General features: G+C 62.2%; 2 protein-coding genes across 14 annotated transcripts in view; one reads left to right on the plus strand and one right to left on the minus strand.

The window, feature by feature from the left end:
• The window catches only part of KCNT1 (potassium sodium-activated channel subfamily T member 1), a 65333-nt gene extending 56147 nt beyond the window's left edge, over positions 1-9186 (plus strand). For all 10 annotated transcript variants that reach the window (XM_032418570.1, XM_032418571.1, XM_032418573.1 and 7 more), the window contains 8 exons: positions 1518-1619; positions 1908-1991; positions 2073-2201; positions 2542-2562; positions 3243-3567; positions 4862-4924; positions 7981-8065; positions 8161-9186. In XM_032418570.1, coding sequence (XP_032274461.1) covers positions 1518-1619; positions 1908-1991; positions 2073-2201; positions 2542-2562; positions 3243-3567; positions 4862-4924; positions 7981-8065; positions 8161-8281 — 930 coding nt within the window. In that variant the 3' untranslated portion in view covers positions 8282-9186. The remainder of the gene's footprint in view (positions 1-1517; positions 1620-1907; positions 1992-2072; positions 2202-2541; positions 2563-3242; positions 3568-4861; positions 4925-7980; positions 8066-8160) is intronic.
• Positions 9187-20081: 10895 nt separating this feature from the next.
• CAMSAP1 (calmodulin regulated spectrin associated protein 1) overlaps positions 20082-23374 on the minus strand; it is a 60791-nt gene continuing 57498 nt past the window's right edge. For all 4 annotated transcript variants that reach the window (XM_032418266.1, XM_032418264.1, XM_032418263.1 and 1 more), the window contains one exon: positions 20082-21221. In XM_032418266.1, the coding sequence (XP_032274157.1) occupies positions 20919-21221 (303 nt within the window). In that variant the 3' untranslated portion in view covers positions 20082-20918. The remainder of the gene's footprint in view (positions 21222-23374) is intronic.

Here is a 23374-nt window from a genome sequence, read left to right on the forward strand (position 1 = left end):
CCTTGGCACCTGCTGGTCACAGAGCCGTGTAGAGAGAGGACCCGGCCGCAGGATGGCCGGGGAAGGTGGGGCCTCGCCGTGCGGACCCCCCACCCCGTTCCGGCTGCTTCTGCCCCGCAGGGCTGCCCGTCCAGTGCGGCCTCCGGCCCCTGCCCCGCCTGCAGGAGGGGCTCATCCACGCCTGTCCCGACCTCGCCGGCCCGCGCGCACGAGCTGGGCCTCCGGTCAGAGCGCTCGCATCCCTCCCGCACCAGCCACACCGGCAGGGCCTCCTGCAGCCTGAGAACGTGGGCCCCGTGTTCCAGATGCCGGGGACGTTCTGTTACACATGCCGCAGCGCCGCGCCTCCCCGGCCCTCCGCAGCCTCCCAGGACCCGCTTCCTCCTCGCTTCACGGGAGCCGCTCAGGGGAAGGAAGGCGCCCTTTGCACGGACTTGCAGGTCCCGCCGCACACCCGCGTGATGCGCCCCGAGTCCTGCGCACAGACGCGCTCCTGGACTTGGGCCTGCAGGCCACGTGGTGTGTGCTGCGTCCAGACACGGCTCGCCTCACCGGCCGGGGCACCACCACCAGAGCCCGCCGCCCGGCTCCGTGCCCCATGCCCACGCCCTGCCGCCCTCGGGCAGGAAAGGCCTCCAGGCAGCCCCTGGGTCTTCCGCATACCTTGCCTGCCTTCTGCCCTTGAAGCAAGTCTGGTCCCATGAGAAGGGGGCTTCTTGGCTGTCGGTCGCAGTGAACCTTGGGTGCTGAGGATAATGGCCCCGAAGACGTCTAAGTCCGACTCGCCAGGGCCTGGGCAGAGTGTGGTGCGCAGTCGAGGGACCTTGTGGACCGGAGAGGGTCCCGCGGGGGCCCAGTGTCCTCACCGGGGACCTGCCAGGCAGGAGGCGGAGGGTCAGAGTTCGGCAGGTGCACTGTGCTGGCTGTGGGGCAGGAGGGAAGGGCCACGAGTGGAGGGACGCGGTCAGCTTCTAGAATTGAAACAGGAAAGGACTGTCCCCTAGAGCTGCCGGGAGCGCGGCCCCCCAGCGCCTTCATCCCACGCCGTTGGGCTCCCGACGTCCAGAGCTGGGCGAGGGTGGCTCTGTGTTCCTGAAGCCACAGGAAACCCCCGTGGCGAGTCCCTGGAACTCGGCGCTCACGGAGCATCGTGGGCGCCATGGGGGAACAGGGAGGCAGGAACAGCGCACGCCTTTCCATGATTTCTGTGTGTCCCCACGCTCCACCATCCCGTCCGACTTCACTTAAAAACACAAGCTCAAGGATAAAATTACTGAGATTATTTCGAATTTTGGGATGGCGAGAGCGGCGCATTAAAGCAAGCGTGGGGCCCCATGGGACCGTGGAGGTCCCACGCCCAGCATGGGATGGGGGGCCCCAGATCCCCACTCTGAGTGCGTCTGGGGGGCGCTAGCTGGTGCTGTGGCCCGAGCTCGGCCGTCTGCTGGGGCACGCACACCCTGCCCTGCCGTGCGCCGCTGTGGTGCGAGCACCGCCTGAGTCCCCCTTTCCTGCAGAGGGAACGGGAAAACGGCTCCAACCTGGCCTTCATGTTCCGCCTGCCGTTTGCCGCGGGCCGCGTCTTCAGCATCAGCATGTTGGACACGCTGCTCTACCAGGTCAGCAGGTCAGGAGGGCAGGGGGTCGAGGGCAGCGGGAGCCCCAGCCTCCTCTCCACCTCCAGCCGACCAAGCCCCGTTCTGAGCGTCCCTCCCTGGGTCCACCCCGAGTGTCCCCCGTCCTTTTCCTCCCAGAAAGGCGCTGCCCTGGGCTCTGCTCCCGGCAGCCTCTGGGTCTCCGATCCCCAGGCCGGACAAGGCTTCCCAGTAGGAGGCTGCGGGCGTGTGCGGGGACCCGGCCTGTGCCCGGGGCGCCCCCGCCTCACTGCGGCCTCCCTCTCTGGCCAGTCCTTCGTGAAGGACTACATGATCTCCATCACCAGGCTGCTGCTGGGCCTTGACACGACGCCCGGCTCCGGCTACCTCTGCGCCGTGAGTGACGCGGCGGCCGGGCGGGGATGCGTTGTGGGGCGCGTGTGGCCGGCCCCGGCTCAGGGCCGCCGCTCGCTCTAGATGAAAGTCACGGAGGAGGACCTGTGGATCCGCACGTACGGCCGGCTCTTCCAGAAGCTGTGTTCCTCCAGCGCTGAGATCCCCATCGGCATCTACAGGACCGAGTGCCACGTCTTCTCGACCTCTGAGGTTCGGGCCGGGGGGCTCCTGAGGATGGGCTCGCGCACGAGAGCCCGCAGGCTTCCTGCGTAATTTGTGCCGCTGCCGTGTTTCAGTCTGGGATCCGGGCCTTTGCTGTCAGGCCCTTCTCGGGTCAGGTTCATGTGCCCCCACACGTGGCTGGGTGGCTGGGACCCCCAAGTGGGGCCGGGGGGCTCGAGGACGAGGGGCCCTGTGCCGCCAGCTGGAGCCACACTGGGCAGCCTGCCACGCGGGTCCCGAGCCCACGAGGGGCCCAGGCAGTGTCTGGGGCTGGGGGCGGGGGCAGAGGCACCCACAGGCACCCAGGCTGCCCCTGTTTCCTTTGCAGCCCCACGACCTCAGAGCCCAGGTGAGTGGCCTCGTGAGCCTCACATCGAGCTGTGCTGACGGGTGCAGAGTCCTACCTGCGCTCCCCCACCCCAAGCCTGGGGGGCACGGGGCCCCGGGCAATGGCAGGGTCAGGGAGTGCGTCCCCAGGATGGGTCAGCCGTGGCGCAGCTCCAAGAGGGCCCCTGGGGAAGCAGGCTCATCCAGCCGCCTGTGCTCTGTGCACGTCCCGCTGTGGCCCCCCTCGTGGCGGGGGGCCTCCTCCCTGCTGGTCTGGCCCGACCCATGCCCCCAGCCTCTCAGGGGTGCTGCCCAGGTGGGAGTCCCCACGAGCCCCCGGGTTCCCATGCGCCCACTGAGCCACTGGCACTCCCCGTCTACCACGCTCCCCGTCCCCACTCTATCCAGTTCTCCAAGATGGGGAAATCGGGGCTCACAGAGGGGTGGCCCTCCGTGGCAAAATCAGGACAGGCAGGGCCCAGGTGGGAGCCATGGAAACAGGGCCCCGAGAGGTGGGGGAACTGCCCTCGTCCACCCAGCAAACGTGGACAGGCCTGGAGGCGGTTTGGGGCTCAGGAGGAAGGCTTGGGGCTGGCACGCCCCCCCCGGCTGGAGGAGGAAGGCGCTCATGCCCCTGGGCCCTGGGGTCCCCCAGCAGGAGGCTGGGGCCCCCCCTCCCCATCACCCTCCCGCCCTGGCCAGTCCCAGATCTCGGTGAGCGTGGAGGACTGCCAGGACACGCAGGAAGCGAGGGGGCCCTGGGGCGTGCGGGCGGGCGGCGGCGGCAGCACCCACGGCCGGCACTCGGTTGGCGGCGACCCCGCCGAGCACCCGCTGCTGCGGCGCAAGAGCATGCAGTGGGCCCGGAAGCTGAGCCGCAAGGGCCCCAAGGCCGCGGGGAAGGCGGCGGCCGCCGAGTGGGCCAGTCAGCAGCGGCTCAGCTTGTACCGGCGCTCCGAGCGGCAGGAGCTCTCCGAGCTGGTCAAGAACCGCATGAAGCACCTGGGGCTGCCCACCACCGGCTACGGTAAGGGCCCGGGCGGCGCCGCCCGCCACCGGGACTGGGACACACACGCGCCGGCCGCGGTGCCCAGGGCCCCCGCCACCTGGGGCCTCCGCTCTGCCCGCCGCCCCCACGAGGCCCGCTGGAGCTCCTCTGGTGCGAGGACACAGGACCCCCCAGAACTGGCCCTGAGGCCCGCAGGGAGGGCTCACCCTCACCGCTCTAGGGCCTCAGTTTCCCCATCTGTAAAACAAGGGACTAGATCGAGCTGACTGAGCCCAGCATGCGGAACTCGCGAGAGCCGTGGCCGTAGGGCGGGGCGGGCCAGGCAGGGCTCCCCCAAACCCAAGGGCACGGTCCTCACGTGGGGACGGATTAGCGCCTCTGGGATCAGGCACGCGCGGGTGCGCTGTGTTCTCGTGGAGGACGGGAATGTGGCGGGGAGACCCCGCAGCCCCCGGCCACCCCCCCGGCCTTCCCAGCAGCCAGAGCGTATGGGGCACATCAGGGGGCAGCTGGGCCCGTGGCCACATCGGGCCGCACAGCAGCTCCTGAGACAGTCACCCGCTTCTGCTGCTTTGTGGCCGCACCCCCAGACCTGGCAGCCCCTTCTCTCTGGAGCTTATTTGGGGGAGAAGTTCACGACCTTGGCCAAGAGCGGAGCCGGAGGAGAGGCGCTCTTTCCCACGCCCGCTCTGCAGGTGCCGCTTCTGCCGTGGGCTGGAGGGGAGCGCAGGCTCCCCGCCGCTCCCGTCTGCACCCACACCGCGCTGGGTCGAGCCTCTGGCGGGTATTGGGTCACGTCTCGGGGACTCTGCCTGTGAGTCGGGCTTGGCTGTCCCACCGCGGGCACGGGCTCTCCCCAGCCTGCTTCCTGCGCCCACCTCCAGGTGGGACCAGAGGCTAGAGTCTGGGGGCCAGCGCCGCCCCCACCATGCCGAAGCTGCACGGTTCACCTCCGTCCCCCTCCGCGTCCCTGCCCCTCCAAGCAGTGTGCATCCGGCCCCACGGCCAGGAGCAGCAGATAGGGATTCGGGCCCGCCGACCCTAGAGCTGGCACCTGTCCCATGTTCCCCTTGACCTCTGCAACCCCCCCCACCGCCCTCCCCAGAGCTTGGCAGAGAAGGATCCCATGTTGCCGCTGACGGGCTTGCTTCTCCGGTGGCTGGCGCCGGCCGCTGCCGGTCCCCGAGTGCACGGCCCCCCATGTGCGGCTGGCTGCCCCCCGCCCTCCACCGCTGTGCCGGCCGCCGCACGCTGCTTGCTGACCTCTCTCTCTCTCTGTTTCTGTCTGTCCCTCTTCCTGTGTGTTCCGTAGAGGATGTAGCAAATTTAACAGCCAGTGATGTCATGAATCGGGTAAACCTGGGATATTTGCAAGGTAATTCTGCTCCGGCGGACTTCGGCTGCCACACGAGGGGGCATGCCAGCCGTGGCCGCCGGGCCGCCTAGGGCCTGCCCCAGCCAGGCAGGCGGACAGAGAGTAGACAGGAGAGGGCCCCCGTGCTCCCAGATCACCCCCATGCAGGGCCCTGGACACCCTCGTCCTCTGTGTGTGGAGGACGGGACTGACCCCGGGAAGGCGCCCTGACGGTCACTGCGCCGCGCTCGGGGCTCACCCAGTCCTTCTGCTCCCGTGTGCTCTCAGGGTAAGCCCCGCTGTCCGCGTCTGCCCTGACCGTGCTCGTGGCTGTCAGCCTGCAGCTGGCCCGAGATGCCGGGGACCCTGAGCCCACCCAGCTCCGGGGAAGCATCCAGACAGATGGTTCCGAGCCTGGGTCCCACGCACGCGCACACACATGGGGGGGTGCAGCGAGGCCTGGGCCGGCGGCTGGGGAATTGGGGTCTGCTCTGTCCTGGGCCTTTGTGAGCTGCCCGAGTCAGGTGGACCTTCAAGAGGGGGATCTCCCTCTCCGGCTGAGACAAAGCCTGTCCATACTCCCCTTTCTCATCCGGGGCTCAGGTTTCTTCCAAGAGGATGCCCCGCAGCCCCCAGATCTGCCCTGAGACCCCAACCGAATTCAGAGTAGCGTCCAGGCCATGGTCCCTGCTGCCAGGACCCCTTCCTTCCCTGGGAGCTTCTCACGGCCCTAGAGAAAGCTCCACGCTGGCATGTCCAGGCGCCTTGGGGCAGCCCCTTTGTCCAGGGCTGACCCCAGAGGGGATGGTTTTCCTGGGCTGGAAGCCGTCTGGGGCAGTCCCAGGCCCGGGAGTGAAAACCTCGGTGGCTCACAGCCCGGGGGCGCTGAGCGGGGCTGGCCCATCGGGGCCCGTGGCGGCAAGGCATTAGCCGCTCCTGGGTTCTTGGGCTTTTCCTTAACCTGAAAGTCAGGATGGCATTCATGGAAGACCCACAGGGCCAGGACGGATCCAAGTCCAGCAGCTTCCAGGAACAGGGTGGCCGCATTGCCCCTCCCTGCACCCGGCCGCACCCTTGCTTTCTGCTGAGGCTGAGGGCCCCCCTATATGTGGACGTTGGGAAGCACCTGGGGCCGGATGCAAAACCAGAGGAGAGGGAAGCCCGTTAGCCAGGCCCCCGGGGAGGGTATCATCTGCCAGGCAGCCCACTGAGAGCGCAACTGTCCACCTTCACCCCTGCTCGCCACCACCCTTGAGGGAGGTGGCTGAGGCTTGGCTAAGTGCCGAGCTGGGGGGCAGTGAGTGCAGACCCCGGGGCATGGGGTGGGTAGGGGAGTGGAAGCATCTGGTCTACAGGGTCGCTGGAAGGTCTGGGATAGTAGGGGTGCGGGGATGGGGGGCAGGTAAGGTGACACCTCCTTTGGTCATCTGCCAGGAGAGCCATCATCAGCCCCCTGCCCCCACCTGCGCACGGTGGTCACAGTGAAGCTGACCTGTCCTGGGGAAATCAGGGTAGTGGCTCGAGACCAAGCCCCTCTCAGCCCCTGGCGCTCCAGCTGGGCCCCCACACCTCGCAGCCCACCACCCCCAGACGCACAAAGCCAGGCCTGGCTCAGTCCGGTCCCAAGCTCTGCTGGTTTCAGGACCACCCTGGTCGTCCAGCTCAGGGGGAGACACGGGCCCAGGCTGGGTGGGGAGGGCCCCAGGAGCAGGTGCCAGCACGTGAGGATGGGCACCCAGCTCTGGCTGCCCACGGAGGGATGGCCCGTGTGCCCTGGGGGGAACCAGCTGCTGGCTCTGGCCCCAACACCAGCCCCCACTTTCTGTGCCCCAACCCGGCCTGTGCCCCTCTCAGCATGGCGCTCCGCTGATACCCGCGGTTGGGGGTCCGCGAGACCCACCCCCCTCTCCACCTGCGGCACCCCTGTATGCGCCACGAGGCCCACCCCGCAGACGCACGCGGGGCCCGGGGCCGGGAGCTGTGCCTCCCTGCACGGCCACCGACTGAGCCCCCCGCTCGGTGGCTGGCAGCTTCCACCAAAGGGCCCCAACGCGGGCTGTGGGAAGAGAGCAAAGAGCCAGGGTCACCAGGAAGCTGTTCCTGGAGTGGACGCAGAGGCTGGTGCCAAGGGACGGCCCGAGAGTCTGCGCGTGTCTGCGGGACCCACCCCCCAGGGCCCAGCCCGTGCCCCCGCCTGCCTCCCAGGAGGCTGCTGTGCCCGGCCCGTTGCTGCAGGGGGCAGATTCAGCTCCGAACTGCTCGGCCCCCAGCCTCGCTGGCCAACTGGCTGCTTCCCCGCTGTGCAGAGAATCCCCTTCTTGGGGGCCTGGCCGGTACGGTCCTGCCAAGAGCGAACGGTGCAGGGAGGAAAGGACAAGAGCTGGGGGCACAGGCCACCAGGGCCAGACCCCTCTGGAGCGCCATCCCCTTGATGGCTGCCTCGGGTCAGGAGGTGCCTTTACACATTGCCACATGGGTAAACTGAGGTCACGAGCCACTCGTGGCTCTGCCAGTGAACACAGGGCCGCTGCCAGCCGTGTGTGTGGCCGGGGGGCATCTGTGATGGGACCAGTGCTTCTCCCGAGAACCCACTCTCCCCACCGCCACCCGTGCGCCAGAGACCGGGCGGTCCCTGTGGGCTCCGAAGGGGCCCCTCCTCTGGGAAGGGGGCGGGGGGCCCTGTGGGCTGACCCCGCGGACCAGGTTTTGAGAAACAGGACATATGTGCAAAGCAGAGAGGTGAACGAGGGGTGAGGGTGGTCAGCCTGGAGGGGGAGGGGCACGCGGGGGGGCTGGGTCAGACGTGTGTGAAGCGTGCGCGCACACGCGGGTTTGTGCAAGCGGCAGGTGTGCTCGAGGCCACCACGTTGGAGAGGCTGGCTGCCCAGGGTGCGGTGGCCGAGCCCTGCCCGTGCCGGGCCCGCGGCAGGTAACCCCGTGAGGCAGGGCCAGCCCCGCGGGGTGCAGACTGGGCGCCTGGAGAGGCTGGGAGGATCCCGGGGCTCGTCGGGCGTGGCAGAGCGGAGAGGGTGGCGGGGGCTGAGCCGTGACCACCACGGGGCCCGCCTCCTTTGCAGACGAGATGAACGACCACCAGAACACGCTCTCCTACGTCCTCATCAACCCCCCGCCCGACACGAGGCTGGAGCCCAACGACATCGTGTAAGTCCCGCGTCCCCGCGAGCGCCCGCCGCGCCCCCACGCTGCGCACCCAGCGGGCGGAGGGCAGCGCCCAGGGCTCCGCGCCTCCCCCGCAGGTACCTCATCCGCTCCGACCCCCTGGCCCACGTGGCGACTGGCACGCAGAGCCGGAAGGGCAGCTGCAGCCCCCGGCTGGCTTCCTGCAACCCGGAGACTCGCGACGAGACGCAGCTCTGAGCCCCACGAGGAGCCCGGCCGCCGGGGCCGCGGGCCCCATCCCCACGTCGGCATGCATCGCACTGCATGGAGCGCAGGGACCCCGCCAGGCCAGCTGGGCCCTGGCTGCAACGCTGCCCACCCCCCCGCCCCGGACGGAGCCCTCACCCGGGCTGACGAGGGGGGAGCGTGCCCCCGGGCCCCAGGAGACGCCGGCGGGGAGGCCTTTTTAACCTGTTTTTACAAACTTGTACAGTCCGCGTCCCCACACAACGTACCATAACTCGTGATGGGGCCCGGCTGAGCGGAGGGAGGGCCGCGGGGGCACACGGCTGCGCTGCAGGGGAGGCTGGGTGCATGGGGACGGGAGGGAGCTGAGCCCTGCCCCCAGCAGCCGGGCACACTCAGACACGCAGCTCACGGGCAAGCCGCGTTTCCACGGCCACGGACGGACGGCCCGCTCACGGGGCTGGGCTTGGCCACACGACTGTGAGGGTCTGGCCCAGAGTCGGGCCCCGAGGGGCTCCCCGCCGGCAAGCGCTCCACACTGTGCGGGCGGGGGAGGGGAGCCGTGAACACAGCAGCTTGGCCTGGGGCCCCCTCACCCTGAGGCTGGGCCTGCTCGGCGGGCGTGGAGGGAGGCGGGCTGCCTCGAGACGCCCCGAGGGGCCCGACACACGAGGGTTCCTGCGAGGACTGCGGCCAAGAACCCCTCCGTGTTTACATCTGCGGGCGTCGGGCGGGCTGGGCCGTTTCCACGGGCCGCTGGACGCCCGTTGGCCCCAACCTGAAGCACAACGCACCCTGGGCTGCTGGCCCAGGTCCTCTCTGCCAGGGAAGGACTCGGCGTGGTCGCGCATGACACGCCGTCGGGCTTCGTGACTGTGACAGGTGTTGCACGGTCAATGCTGGAACCTTCTATTAAATGGATGTTTTCTGCAAACATGAGGATGCACTTGTGTGCTGGGCTCCTGAGACCAGCAGGTGTGGGGGGGCAGGAGAGCAGGGCTGCCCTGGGGGGTGTGCACCAGCACAGAGGCGTCCATGTTCGTTTCGGGGGGGGGCTCTTGTTCAGAGTGTACCCCAAGAAGCTGGGTGAAGGGGAAGGGTCAACACAGTGTCTAGACGGCGGCAGGTGGCAGAGGAGCCTGCCCTGAGGGAGGGTGTGGCCCGGCCACACAACCAGCTCACCCCCCCCCACGCCCAGCCTGCCCGGGCCTCCTGCCCTCAGTGAACTTGCAGGCCCTTGGTGTGGCCGCTGGGGCCGGGGCCACTGAGGACGGGGTGCTGAGCAGGTGGGGGCCCCAGGGCCCTGCACAGGGTCCTGCCAGTGAGCATTCCCTCCCACACCATCACCCAGCAGCAGGGGCCTGAGGGAGCGGAGGGGCAGAGAACGCTCCCCACCCCTGGGACCAGGCGGGGTGCAGGCCGTGAGCCCCGAGTTCGCGGTTACCAGGACGGGGTGGCAGGGCTGCGTGAGGACAACGGGGCTGGTGGCATGAACGCCAGGAGGGGTCACCCCCGGGACGGGCGAGAAGCTTCTCCGTGTTTCAAACACAAGGAGAAACTTCTGGTTCCTAATCTGACAGGACACTGCTCAGACGGGAGCCCCACGAGGTGCCGGGCGGGCGAGGGGAAGGCGCCATCCTGGGGGCGCGGGGGGGACACGCCCTGCAAAGCGGCGAGCTGTGCCCACAAGTGGTGGCAGAGGCGACAGACACCGCAAACTCCAGAGCAACCCCCAAACCGTCTCCCAGAGTCCAAGTGATGTGCTGAGAGACAAAAGGATGCGGCACCGTGTAAAACCCACGAAAACCACAGAAGGCAGAAAGCAGGATCACAAAACCAAAGACAAGGCCGCGAGCAGAACGGCAAGGAGCTAGGGGGTGAGCTCACCCTCCACGCGTGGCAAAAGGAGCCCCCAAATTATCAAGAGCCGCGAGCTGTGTCCGCGGGAGGAGCTCACGAACCTTCCCCAGGCTCCACAGAACCGCCGAGGCAGGCGGCCTCGTCTTCACCCCGGTGCACACCCCAGTGGTCTCCCTGGGGGCTCAAGCTGGACTCAGCATTCTGGAAGCTGCAGGGGGGGGGGTCTTACAGCAGACGGGCCGGGCAGGGCTGCGGGTCCGCGAAGAAGGCTGCTGCGCGCCAGGTGGGACCCGACAGCAGGGCAGGCTGGACGCACACGCAGGTCTGCGGTCCGGGGTGGCGCGTGGGCCGCTCCAAGTCCAGGACCTCGGCCCGCCTGCCTGGGGCTGGGGGGAGGACCTCCGCCGTTCCAGGCCCCCAGGGGCAGCCCAGTGAGGTCAACAGGAGCTTGGGGACACCCCAGAGTGGGGTCTCTGGCCCAAGACTCTGTCCACCAACGGAGCTAGGTCGTGGGCCCTGCCACGTGTCTGCCACGTGAGCCCACAGCATCGCTGGCACCTTCCGCCTTGCCCTGGTGCAGAGCACTGAGCTGGTGACGAATGACCCTGTCAGGTCTGGCCGGACCACCCGGGCCTGGCCCAGAGCCTGGGGTCTCCGGGCCCCAGAAGTGGACGAGGGGCTCCTCAGACAGGGTTCCCCGGAGGTCTTCGGTGTGCCTGGCTCCCAGGCAGGCTCCTCACGGCCGCCGGCGCCATGCCTCCAGGGTCCCTCTGGGTTGCCGGGAGGACTGTTCACCAGGCCACCTTGTTGCGCTGTCCCGTGTCCCGAGACGCTGCGGGCTCCAGACTCGCTCTGGGCATCTGCCACAGCCCTCTTCCGTCCCATCTCGGGGTCCTGGCCCTTCAGGACAGGAGGGGTCCCGGGGTGCTCATCACCCACTCTGAGCTCTGAGGCGGCCCCACTGGCTGGAGCCCAGCTGTCCTGCTGTGCATGTGGGCTCAGGGGTCTTCCAAGGGGAACCCCTTCCCCCAGCACCTCCTCTGAGAGCTGGTGCTGAGCCCTTGGGGCCCCAGCAAAGGGAGCTGAGATGGACAAGAGGCGCCAGGGGCCCCAAAGCCCCTCTCCAAACCTGGAAGACAGGACGACAGCAGGCACCAAATTTAGGGCTGTCTTGTCCCTGGTCCCCAAATCCAAACCCAGAGTCAGTTGATCAAACCGCACACTAGGTCTCTGGGGACTTTTGCTTGGGGCGGCATTCCATTTGTAGACCCACTTGGGTGGCGGAATCTCCCCAGCTGAGCCCTGGCCACCGCCCTGCTTCCAAATACGTCCTAAGTGACCGCAGAGTCCTGCGCACTTCGTACTGGGCTTCTTCCCAGGGACGTCCTAGTCTTCCTGCTCCATGACCCCTTTGCACAATGCATTTCCTGACGCAGCTGGTTACGAGTGGGTCCAGAAACGCTGGTTCACATGCTGGATTGTTACCGGCCACCTCTCTGGACTTAAATACTGGTCATCTGTTCATTTTTGCTTTTCTAAGAGGACTTCCACATTTCTGCAAATAATAACCACTTGGGTTTTTCTTTTCCTACCTTTTGTTGACCTTAAATAAACAAAAAATCCAGCTATTTTAGCAGCAAAATGAGTTTATTTGGGAATAGCAGAGACTTACAACCCAGGACAAGCGTGTAGGGTGAGCCACAGGCCCGTCCGGCGGCGGTGGCCGGGAGGGGCTGCTTCACCGAGTGTCCGCAGGCCCCCTTCCTTCTGCTGGGGATGTGGAACCCAACAGGCTCTTCCCGTCACAACGCAAGGGGAGACCCCGCTTTCAACGAGGTTTCCTTTGTTTACTTTTACACGTCGTACCTCATTTTTCTTATTACGATGGCTCGGACGTCCAGGAACGCCTTGCCTAGTTACGGTGACCAAAGGCAACCTGGCCTCCATCCTGACCTGCACGGGGACCCCTCCTGTGTCCCACTGTCAAATGTGGAGTTTGCTGGAAGTCTCTGGCAGGTGTAGTCAATTACAGCAGTTCTAACTGCAAAATTGACGAGTACATCTTGAGTGTTGGCAACTGTTTTCACACACAGTTTTTCTCTTTTACGCTGTTAGTGTGGATTACGCCAAGACATTTCCGTTCCTGTGATGTCCTCGTCTTCCAAAACACTGCGGGATCCACTGTGCTACTTGAGCTCGGCTTCCGTACGCCCGCCCATCGGTAAGAAGCGGATGCGGTTTGTACCCCCGTGCTTCCTCCGGTCGGGGTCCGGGGCGCAGCCGGGCTGGTCTCACCGACCGGTTCTTCTGTGTCTGCTTCTCTCATCGGTGTCTGCTTTTCACACGCTGAATTTCTTCTTCCTTCCAGGTTTTTTTTCAATCTTTCTTAATTTTTAACAAAGACGTTTAAGGCTGCAAATTTCTGAGGATGGTTGTGGGAGCATGTAGACAGTGACATGCAAAAGGATTCAAGACATTCTTGACGGGAGCAGCTGACTTCATAAATACCACGGCCCATGAGCAGACCACAGGGAGCAAGACCCACGCGACGTGCCGCAGACACGGGCAGCCGGCTTGGTTCCGACCGCGGCGAGGAGCTGCCAAGGCGTAGCAGCTTCCACCACCACGAATGGATGCTCTCACCAGTTCGGGGAGCTCAGAAATGCAACCCCGGCCTCACTGGGTAAGAAGAAGGGGTCAGCGGGCTTCACTCCTTTCTGGAGGCCCTCAGGGAGGACCTGTGTCTTGCCTTTTCCGGATCCTGGAGGCCACCCACGTTCCCGGGCTCCTGGTCCCTTCGTCCACGGACAAAGCCAGCCGCGTGGCCCCTCCCTGTGCCCCACTTCTGTTGCCACAGCTCCTCCTCTGACCCTCAGCTGCCTCCCTCTTGCACTTCTGAGGGTCCCTGTGCCCCCCTGGGCTCCACGGACAAGCAGGGTCACCTCCCATCTCAAGGTCAGCTGAGAAGCAAGCCCAGTTCCTTCCGCGGCCTTACCCCGTTCACCATCAACCAAGCATAGTCACACACAGGTTCTGGAGACGAGGCTGTGGGCGCCTGTGGGGTGGTCTCTCTGCCTCCCACGTGTGCCAGCAGGCCTGAGAGCGCCACAGGAGCCCCGTGGCAGCACAGGTGGGACGCTGGGGAAGGGGCTGCGCTCCAAAGGGTCTGGTCATCAGGCCTCCGCAGACAAATGCTACAGGGCTCCCACCTCACGCACGGCAGCGAAAGCCAGCTCTCGTGCTCGAGGGCCCGAACACAGCCCAGAATACCAGCTGTGCACGTGAAGCTCATTTCAAAAACACCGCCATAAACTCACGGCAGCTCTAGTAAGAACAAGGGTAACTGGGCCAAATAAACCTGAAAAACGTGTTTATCACGACACCAACAAAACGGTGGAAAATCACAGAATGGGCCATTTATATTATCTTTTCTGTATTATCTTTCAAAAACTTATCTGCTGTGAATTAACAAGAAAAAAGACAACCCAACAGAAAAAGGCAAAACACTTGAACAGACATCTTACAAAAGAGGAAACTCAAAATGACCAACAGAGACGCGGAAACGTGCTCTCCTCCATCGTGATCAGGGCAACACGCGGTAAGAGCCCGAGATGAGCTTGTGTCCCAAACGCCAGCATTGCCGTCAAAAAGCCACGATTTGCCATATGTGCAGCTTGCGTCATCTAAGATTCCTGTTTAGTTTTTAAATTTCTATGAGATCAGTAAGAAAAAAGTACCAAGCAGTGAAAGCAATCCACTTAAACGCGGGCATGGAGAACGAGCAGGAGGCTCCCAGGAGAGGAGGCACGTGTGACCCGGACGCCCCTGGAATGAGGGCTCCCCCGCGAGTCTCACTGGTGAAACCGTCAGGGCGGCCCATGCGCCCCGAAGCCCGATTCCCAGGGTCCCCGTGAGCCCCTGAGCTGCACTCAGGCTTTAGCACTGGCAGGAGCACCGGGGCCAGGAACGCGGCGACGTCCTCCCCTTGACCTGCCCTGAGACGCCAGGGCTCCCAGGCTCGTCTCCTCCCTGCGCGGTCTGCCCGCTTCGTGGGTCTGGGATGTACTCACCGCTTCTCCCCCTGCATCTGAGCATCTCTCAAATCACAGCTGTCTCAGGATCAGCGGGCTGGCGTGGTCTTACCGGCAGCATTCTTTCCTGGAGACTCCAAGTCACGGTGCATCTGGAAACTGTCTCCGCAGCTCCGTGAGGACAGGGCGAGCCGTGTGGACGGCAGGGCGAACCGGCCGTGCGGCCCCGAGGGGGGAGTCCACGCCCACAGGTGCCCGGGACAGTGTGAGCTATCCACACATCTCATACTTTCCACGGAACTGTTAGTTTTTAAGTAAACAGAAATCAAATGTAATTGTCTGGAAAGCCGGGATTGTTTTGGTCAACGAATCCACTCCCAGTCCAGGCTACAAGAGTCGCTCGGGGGGCGCAGGCCTGGGGGTCCTGCAAGAGCCGCCCACAATGTGAGCAGCCCGCCCTCCCGGCTCCCCGCCCTCGTGCCCTCGTCCTGTGCCCTCGTCCTGAGCGACAGAAGTGCTGCCTCTAACGGGGCTTCCGAACAAGGGCTGCCTTAGCAGGTTTATCTGAAGGCAGAAAAGGCAGGACCGCAGTAAACGATTACTTGTTAAGCGCTCAGACTGAAGATGCAAATTTATCTTAAACCACCACCACCTCCAGCTCTCCATCTCCAGATGCAGGACGCAGAGCACCCAGACCCCGGGCGTCTCTGAAGTGGCTGGCGGGGAGTGCGCCGCGCGACAAAGTGGGCGTGAGGCTGCCGTCTTCCCAGAAAGCTGTGTGACGTCGCCCGAGCGTGGCCGCTTACACCGGAACACCGCCCCCCTCTCTCCCTCCCACCTCTGGTCCGCCTGAGGATGCCGATCGCCAGGACTAAGGCGGCCGGGCACCGGCTGCGCGTGCCTGACCCAGCGCCCAGCCCTCCACGGGCCTCCTCGCAAGCCCGCAGGGGTCAGTCAGAGGCAGGCGACCAGAGCGGGCCCAGCCCCTCGAGGGTGCCACCACTTTTTCACCACTTGAGGTCACTTGAGGCCTTCCCACCCCGGGCCTGCACAAAGCCCTTCTGGACACTGCTCTGGGCGCTTGGAGCGCTGGGCAGCACCAGGCGGGCTCTGGAGGCCACGGACTCTGTGGCTACCTACTCCCACCCTGAAAACGCCGTGACCATCCTGTAAGGGAGACTCCAGGCAAGAAGGGCCCCCACCAAGCACACACCCTCCCCTCCCCTCCCCGTGGGATCCCCGGTCCACGTCTGAACAAGGCGGTGGCTCTGAGCTGTCCCGGCTGCACGGGCCGTCCACGCTACCGCGCTCCGGTCCCCACAGAGTTCGGTGTGGCGTCGCGGCCCCGTGCCTCCCCAGTCCCCCGCGCTCCCAGGGTCGCACGGGATTCCTCACACAACCTTCCTCGCAACGCTGCAGTCCAGGTGCAGGAGCAAGGCCTCCGTGTCCCCGGACCTCAACCCAATGGGAAGTTTAACCCAGTTTTACTGATGCCCATCTGGTGCCGACCGCCCAGCCTGAGTGCGAACAGCGAGCGGAAGGTGTCCTCTGCGGTCCCTCCAGGAGCCTGTGCCGGCCCCAGGCCCCCTCCCCCGGCTCTTCACTGCCCTGGTCCGACCCTCGGCTCTCCGGACACTGCACTTCACACCCAGCAGAGGAACAGCCGGTGTGACCCCAACGGAAGGACGTGCATAAGGCCCCAACCCGGCCCCGGTCAGTCTGCTTTAGTCCGCGCTGGCCCACCCTCCCCGGGTCCGCGTGCGCCCAGGCAACGCGCACTCCTGGACCAGGAGCTGACCGCCCGTTAAACTCGGGGGTATCTGCCGGCTGCGCCAGAGTCTGATTTGAATAAATACATGCACAAAATATGGAACAGCGGTGACTTTCAACCCCGCCAATGGTCTCTGACCGCGCTTTGCCTTCGCATCACCCCAACGGGGCAGAAGCGGGTACGAAGCTGGTCAGCTGGACGCCTACCCAAGTGGACAAGATCCCGGCGGGTAAGCAGAACAGAGGAGCAAACTATCCTAGGGAGAACTTGGCTGACAAATAGTAGGAACTGTTCATTTAAGAATTTTAAAAAGCACTTTGTGAAAATGTATTGTGCCGTACACTTGTGATTCATTTATTTTTCTATAGGTATGTTCTGCTTCAGTTTAAAAAAAGAACAAGGATTGTTTTGTAATGAAACCAACAAAAACTTACCATCTGGAATAAAAAGGCAAAAAGTAAATTCTGCCTCTTGCAAAACTGAAGACAGTTTCATCAGCTCAACTAAAAGTAATGGCTTACAAACGAGGCCCCTCGGACACCCCCCGTCACGGCCCGGGGCCCCACATGCCACTTAACCCACGGGGGAAGCAGCACCACGAGGGTCCACGTGACTTCCTCTTGGTGACGGTGTGAGACAGCGAGGGACCCTTCTGTGCCTTTCGTTCTAGAACGAGAGCCAAATGGCACGAGACCGTCTCGTGCGTGGTACCGTGGGATTGTCTCCACCTGGGTCTGCGGAGGCAGCAACGTCCTCCCGAGACCGCCACCGCCCGTGCCATCGGCGGGGATCCCGTGCGCGGACCCGCCAGGAGCGTCTTCCAGCAACCCCAACGCGGGACAGCCGGGCCGAGGTCAGGACCTTGGCTCCCGCCCAGGCCGAGGCACCCAGAGCGCCAGGCAGGCCAGCTGCGTCCCGTCAAGACGACCAATCGGCAGACGCCACGTCCATTAGCCTCTGGCCTTTGTAGGACACGCGCCTGGCCTTGGCTGTCATGGGAAACAGTCTTAACACTGTTGCTGCTTCTCCGCAGCAGAAGCAACCCAATGTTTTCATTGCCAAGAAATTTTCTCTGAAACAAACTTTTCACAAATTGCATGCCTGTACATGGAGATTTTTTTTACTGTGGTTTTTACTACATTTCTTTGCTCTATTACTCATTACTCGTCACTCATCGCTCTATACTCATTATAAGTGGCTTTGGCGAGATACTTCCCTTGTTATTTAGGAGATAATTCAGAACTTGCTCTTTCTAAAGCATGAGGACCACGTGAGGCAGAGAGCGGGGATCATCCCTCTCTGCTCACTGTCAGACAAATGAGCACAAGGATTTTCCCAGGACGGAGAGAAGCAGACAGCAGGACAGGGACACTGAGACGCTTTTCAGGCCAAGTGCCTCCCCGAGATCTCAGGCCACATCCACGGCTCGGGCCTTCACGTGCAACTGAAGACAGAACCCCCAGCACGGGTCCACTGGCGACACCGGACCCAGGGGCGCCATCAAGGAGACTGCAGCCAGGCGCCCGGAGCTGCTGACCGAAGATGCCACCCTGGGTACGTCCTGCTCTCGGCCGGTGCGGACGGATGCGAGCAGCAATGCCCCGGGTCCCTTCCGCGCGTGACACACTCTTGACGGAAAGACGTGCGAAGTCAAGGCCCATCCACACAAGTCAGCACCCATCATCAAAGGTGACCCAAGTTAATCTTAACCCAAGTTCCTTCCAAAAGGAAAGTTCATTCAGGTCAGTACTTTCCCCTGCAGAGGACAACCACAGTCACAAGGAGCAGAAGTACAGCCCAGGAGTGAACTAATGATTCTCCTCACCTCCACCTCATCGAAGAGCAGGCTTGGGGCCTAAACACCTGACCAGAGACGGCTCTGGGAGCGGCGCACGGAGGACACAGGGCGGAAGGCCCCACGGTTAGAGGGGCCACCTGCGCGCGCACACATCCATCTCTACGACACATGCACACGTGTGTATGGACGCGAGAGAAATGTCAAGGGAGGACTCACTTGCTCGAGTGTCATCCATCTTAAAACACCAACCCTTCAGGCTCCTGGCACTCTACGTCAGGACCAAGGACTTACATGTGAACGTCAATCATCTGATTGACTTTCTCTACAAAGTTAGATTCTGTGGCTAGGCAAGCGCAGCTTGACTTCATTCAGAATTCCAAGAAGCAGTAAAAAGATGTGCTACCTTTCCATCATAAGAAGTTTACAACATGACGCAAACACCGTAGATGCTTTGGAAATGAAACGTTTCTAAAGCTATAATGCAGTCCTATAGAACTGAAAAATGTTCGCCGTATCAAGCCAGAAAGGACTAAAACCTCGACAAAATGCATCCCATGGGTCTGAAATTTTTCATAGTAAAGAAGTTTGCTATACCAATCAATGCACAAAGAACCCCAAATGCTTCCATCGGCCACGTCAGCATGCACCGGCCTGAAGACAGGATGTCAGAAATGCCAGCTGCTGGGGCGCCTGCGGGGCTCAGTCAGTTAGCATCTGCCTTCAGCTCGGGTCGTGATCCCGGGGTCCTGGGATCAAGCCCCATGTTGGACTCCCTGCTCGGCGGGGAGCCTGCTTCTCCCTCTCCCTCTGCCGCTCCCCCTGCTTGTGCTCTCGCATCCTCTCTCTAATAAACTCTTTTAAAAAAAAATGTCACCTGCTAAGTTAGTGCCTGTTGACATAACGAACAGTGAAAAGAGACTGCATGCGGATGATGTTCGAGATATTCCATATGTTCACTAATCACATCAAGAAAACCCAGGATTTACCCAGAGGTCGGGCAGGAACGTAATTTCCCAGCTCTGTGCCAGGAGCACCTGAGTCTTCCTTAAAAATAATCACATTCGGGGCGCCTGGGTGGCTCAGTCGTTAAGCGTCTGCCTTCGGCTCAGGTCATGATCCCAGGGTCCGGGGATCGAGCCCCGCATCGGGCTCCCTGCTCCGCGGGAAGCCTGCTTCTCCCTCTCCCACTGCCCCTGCTTGTGTTCCCTCTCTCGCTGTGTCTCTGTCAAATAAATAAACTCTAAAAAAAAAAATCATCATCATCATCACATTCCACTTACTTCAACAGGACCCTGTTCCTTGTGAGTCGGCAGAGAAGCGCTCACAAGGTTTGACCTCACGAAGGAAGCAGCTGGTCAGAAAGCCTCCCTACTCCCCAAGACAGAAGGACATGACTTTCTCGGAGAGGAGTGCTTGTTACCGAAAAACGAAGGGGAGTCCTCTAAAGCAAGGAGCCACAGCAGCCTCACACACGTGTGATCAATAAAAAGCAAATTAGTTACTTTATTACATTTTAGTGATTTCTTAAAATAAATATAATAATAGAATATCAAACACACAGTGAGAAATGAAGCACACAAGTGACAAGCACGGGAACAAGACAGTTCGCTCAGGACCCCTTAGTGCTCCGCTTCCAGGATCACACGGTCCCCACTACTCAGTCACAGGGCGAGCTGCTGCCCTCACAGAACTTACAAACCCGGGTGTCTTCGGAGGACGGCGCAGGCAACGGGAGGAAGTGGGAGGCGGGCCCACTGTTCCTTCCCGTGTCCTGCAGCCTTTCCTTCCTTCCTCAGGTACAGAGCTCACCTACCTTTGATCCTACCTGGAGTTAGGGAGCAGGGACATGTGTCTTTCTCTATTCCTCTTTAGGGTTTTCTGCAGCTCGAGATAGATTCAAGTAATACTTCCAAGGAAACGTGCAAAACTAACGTAAGTGACTCCAGAATCTTCCGGCGGCTGGCTCGGACCAGGGCTCAGAGCCGCCGGTCAATCAGCGTCGGCAGGACTGCGGCCGCGTGAAGGCCAGGCGGGGCTGGGCGCACCTGTCTCCCAGGAGCATCTGGTCGGGAGAAGCGCGAACGGCCGTCTGAACCAACACGGAGGCGATCCAGAGCCGTTCCGCTCACTTGGAGTTCCAACGTAACTGCGAATAACCACTTACGTTGTTTTTAAATACGCAGGATAGAATGGTCCACCTAAACGGAGCCCCGCACACCCCTCGCAGGGCACGCGGCTCCTCAGAAGCCAGAATCAAGATGGACGGGTGAGGACACCATAAACCCACTAAAGGAACCATCAGCTGAAGGGCATCACCTCTCCAGAGAAACATGCTCAGAGTGAAAAATAGTCTACTTTACCAAAATCTGTCTTTATTAAAGTGAACAAATCATTAGAGTACTATCCAAAACTTCGCGAGCAATGGCTAGAATTTGCTCCGTTTGCCTATTTCCAGTCAGGCAGACGCCGGCTGACCGTACCCCTCGCCACGGTCGCGTGCCGGCAAGAAGCGTCTCCACGCCTGTAAACGGCATCTTAGCAGAAGACAGACTTTGCAGATTTTCAGTGCTTTTAGTGAACTGGTATTTTCAGTAAACGTTTTCTGAGCAGCAAAGAACAAGAATTTTTTTCAGAAATCTTAGAACTGGATATAAACATTGGCAGTAGACACAATCAATAAATATCATACAATTTCTCAAATGAACAAGATCCCCCCAATTCAAATCCCTTTCCTAAAGACATTCCAACACCCTGACCCGAGACCGAGCCCCAGCCCGCTCATCTCCCGGGACCCCAGCTGGTCAGCACGAGGGGCGTCAGGTCACGTGCAAGAGGGGGTGGGGTAGGAGGGGACAAAGCAGAGGGGGTCACTTTCCATTCACACTGAAGGAGAACTTCAAGTAAAGGGATCCACGGCCTGGAGACCTCGAGACACGCGCACCCCTCGTCTGACCCTCCGAGGTCAGCAGCGGCCGTGGCCTCCGTGAGCTGCTGAACACGGTGCCTCGTCCCCCGCCTCGCTCCGTCCGGCATCCTGTGTGCGCTGGGAGCCAAGGGAGGGTTTTCCGTGGTTCACTGGGAGCCTCTCTGGGGAAGGTCTGTGACTATGCACACTTCGTACCCAAATGGAAAAAACAGTAACTACCGATCCTGCCCGCACGCCCTCGGACCCGCCCGCCGGCACCGGTGTCATTTGCGGGGCTGGGTCTTCTTTGGCACCGCGGGCCGCTTGGGCTGCCACAGGTGGTTATGAATAGTGAGCGCGTCCACGCTGACGGACATGGTTTTGGCTGGGATCAGGTTAAACTGTTTTCGGTCTGAGCTGTATTTGTACAGCTTGTCAATCATTTTCTTGGTGATGCTCTTTGGCCCTGTGCCTGTCAGTTTGTAGATCTCCTCGCTGTCGGGATAGTAGCAGTAAAGCGCCCTGAACTGGCAGCCGGCGTCGCGGAACAGTATGATGTAGTGATTGGCGTCACACTTCTCCAGCTCCTGTACCGGGGGGTAAAGGAACAGAGACGCGGGCCTGAGAGTCGCTCCAACACTCAGAGCCGCTCCGGCGCTCCGTGGGCACCGCCCGACCCCAGGGCCACCGGGCCACCCGCTCTCGGGAAGGCCCACCCACAGCCCGGGGCTCCAGTCTTCCCACTCGGACAGTCGGTGGCACGGCACCTGCCCCCGACACCTGACTTAGAAGTCAAGGTGTGCGAGAAGCTTTGGAAATGGAGAGAAAAGTCACACGCGACATCATGAGCCACCAGAGAAACGCAGACCAAAACCCACACTGGGACAGCACTCGCGCCCACTGGGAGAGCCCCAACCGAACAGGAAGACGACAGCAAGTGCTGGGGGCGGTGCAGAGACCGGAGCCTCCCACGCAGCCGCAGGCAGCGGAAATCGGTTGGGCAGCTGCCCGGAATGTAGGCACAGCGTCACCCTGTGGCTCAGCGGTTCTTGTCTGAGGTGGAGACACGAGAGAAGCCGAAGCTTCCGCACAAAACCTCGGACGTGATTGCTGACCAGCAGCATTCACCATCATCAGAAAAGTGGAAAGCCAGGCGTCCTTCAACTGGAGAATGGATAAACCAACTGGGGCCCATCCACACGATGGAGTAGGATTCGGCCACGAAAGGGAGTGAGGTGCGGACACGCACTGAACAGGGATGAGACAAAGCCGGGATGCTTTGGGGGAGAAGACAGCCCCGAAAGGCCGCCCGGCGCGGGATCCCCTTCATGGGACGCGTGCAGGCGAGGCCCATCCAGAGACAGACAGCAGGTTGATGATGGGAGCCGGGGGCTGCAGGGAGGGCGGGTGGGGACAGGGTTTCTTTCTGTGCTGGAATCGGCGCTGACAGCCGCACTACTCAGCAAGCAGACGGAAAACCGCCGACCTGCAGGTCTGTGCATGTGAACGACACCTCAGGGATGCGGTCACCCACAGGAGCCCGAGGCAAGCAGCACTGTGGGTACATTACAGGGTCTGCTGTGTTGTGCTCTGAATTCCAGACCACTTTCCTGTTAAAGCCCCAGCTGAACCGCCTACCCCAGCACCTCCCCCCGCCAGGGGTCTCTGAGCCCAGCACCCTCCCGCAGCAGCGGCCAGGCTCTGCCTTCACCCTCTTGGCCCGCGGCAAGGGGCTTCTCCAGAGGCTGGGGATGGGCGTCCCTGTAACGGCTACAGAAGCAGACAGGGACCCAGCCGTCCTCTGCAGAGCCAGGAATTTAGAAGATTTGTAAAAATGTAAAACAAATCCACTCTTCTAATTAATTCTGTTTTACAAAACAGACTTATTTTTCATAAATACCTATTAGTTTTGTGAGAATATAATGGGCTTGTGATGAACTCAAATATATTAACACACAAATATACATTTTAAAAGATTAATGGATTCTGGAACCAGAATCCAAAAGTGTATACAATACTGACTTCAACTAAATAAAAACTATGTTTAAACACAGGGCGAGATGCAAATAAGCAGCACCTCCAGGCACTGGGCCCTTCCTGCCCGCCCCACGGCCCCCACGCCGGCGGCCCATCCCAGGCACCAGCCTCCTTTCGCATCCTCACTCCCCTCGCGTCTATCCTCGGCCCGCTAGTCAACATGACGTTCACAGGGCAGGTTGTTTCTGGGCCCTCCTCTGCCCACAGCTGCATTCACCACTTCACTGAAAGCAAAGCTGGGGTCCCCCCCCCAACAGAGACCCTGTGGGAGCTCCCCGTGCCCTCTGACCTGCCCCGAGCTCCCCCAGGCCCCCCACCGTGGTGCTGTGCGTGCCATGCTCCCAGCTGCCTGCAGCATCCTTCCCCCGGGCTCTCATCCCACCCTTCTCCGCCTCTCCCAGGTTACTGGTCGCTTCCTCGCTTACAGCACGGCCAAGCGCGGCCACCACCTGCTGCTCTAAACAGTTTTATGGGACAGCCACGCCCATTCACCCACACACAGTCTGTGGCGGTTCTCACGCCCCAACACCAGGGCCAAGCCCCACAGAGCAGGCACCGCGCCCTGCCTGCCCCGGAAGAAGCCCGCGAACTCCTCTATCAGGGGCCGCCTCACTCCCCACGATGTCAGCTTCACAGCCCGGACCTTTGGGTTTGCTCCCTGACTGGTCCCCAGCATCCAGACCAGCGTGATACACCGAAGGAG

Source organism: Phoca vitulina, unplaced genomic scaffold (assembly GCF_004348235.1).
Source record: "Phoca vitulina isolate PV1807 unplaced genomic scaffold, GSC_HSeal_1.0 scaffold21, whole genome shotgun sequence".
In the NCBI taxonomy this organism is placed as follows: domain Eukaryota; kingdom Metazoa; phylum Chordata; class Mammalia; order Carnivora; family Phocidae; genus Phoca; species Phoca vitulina.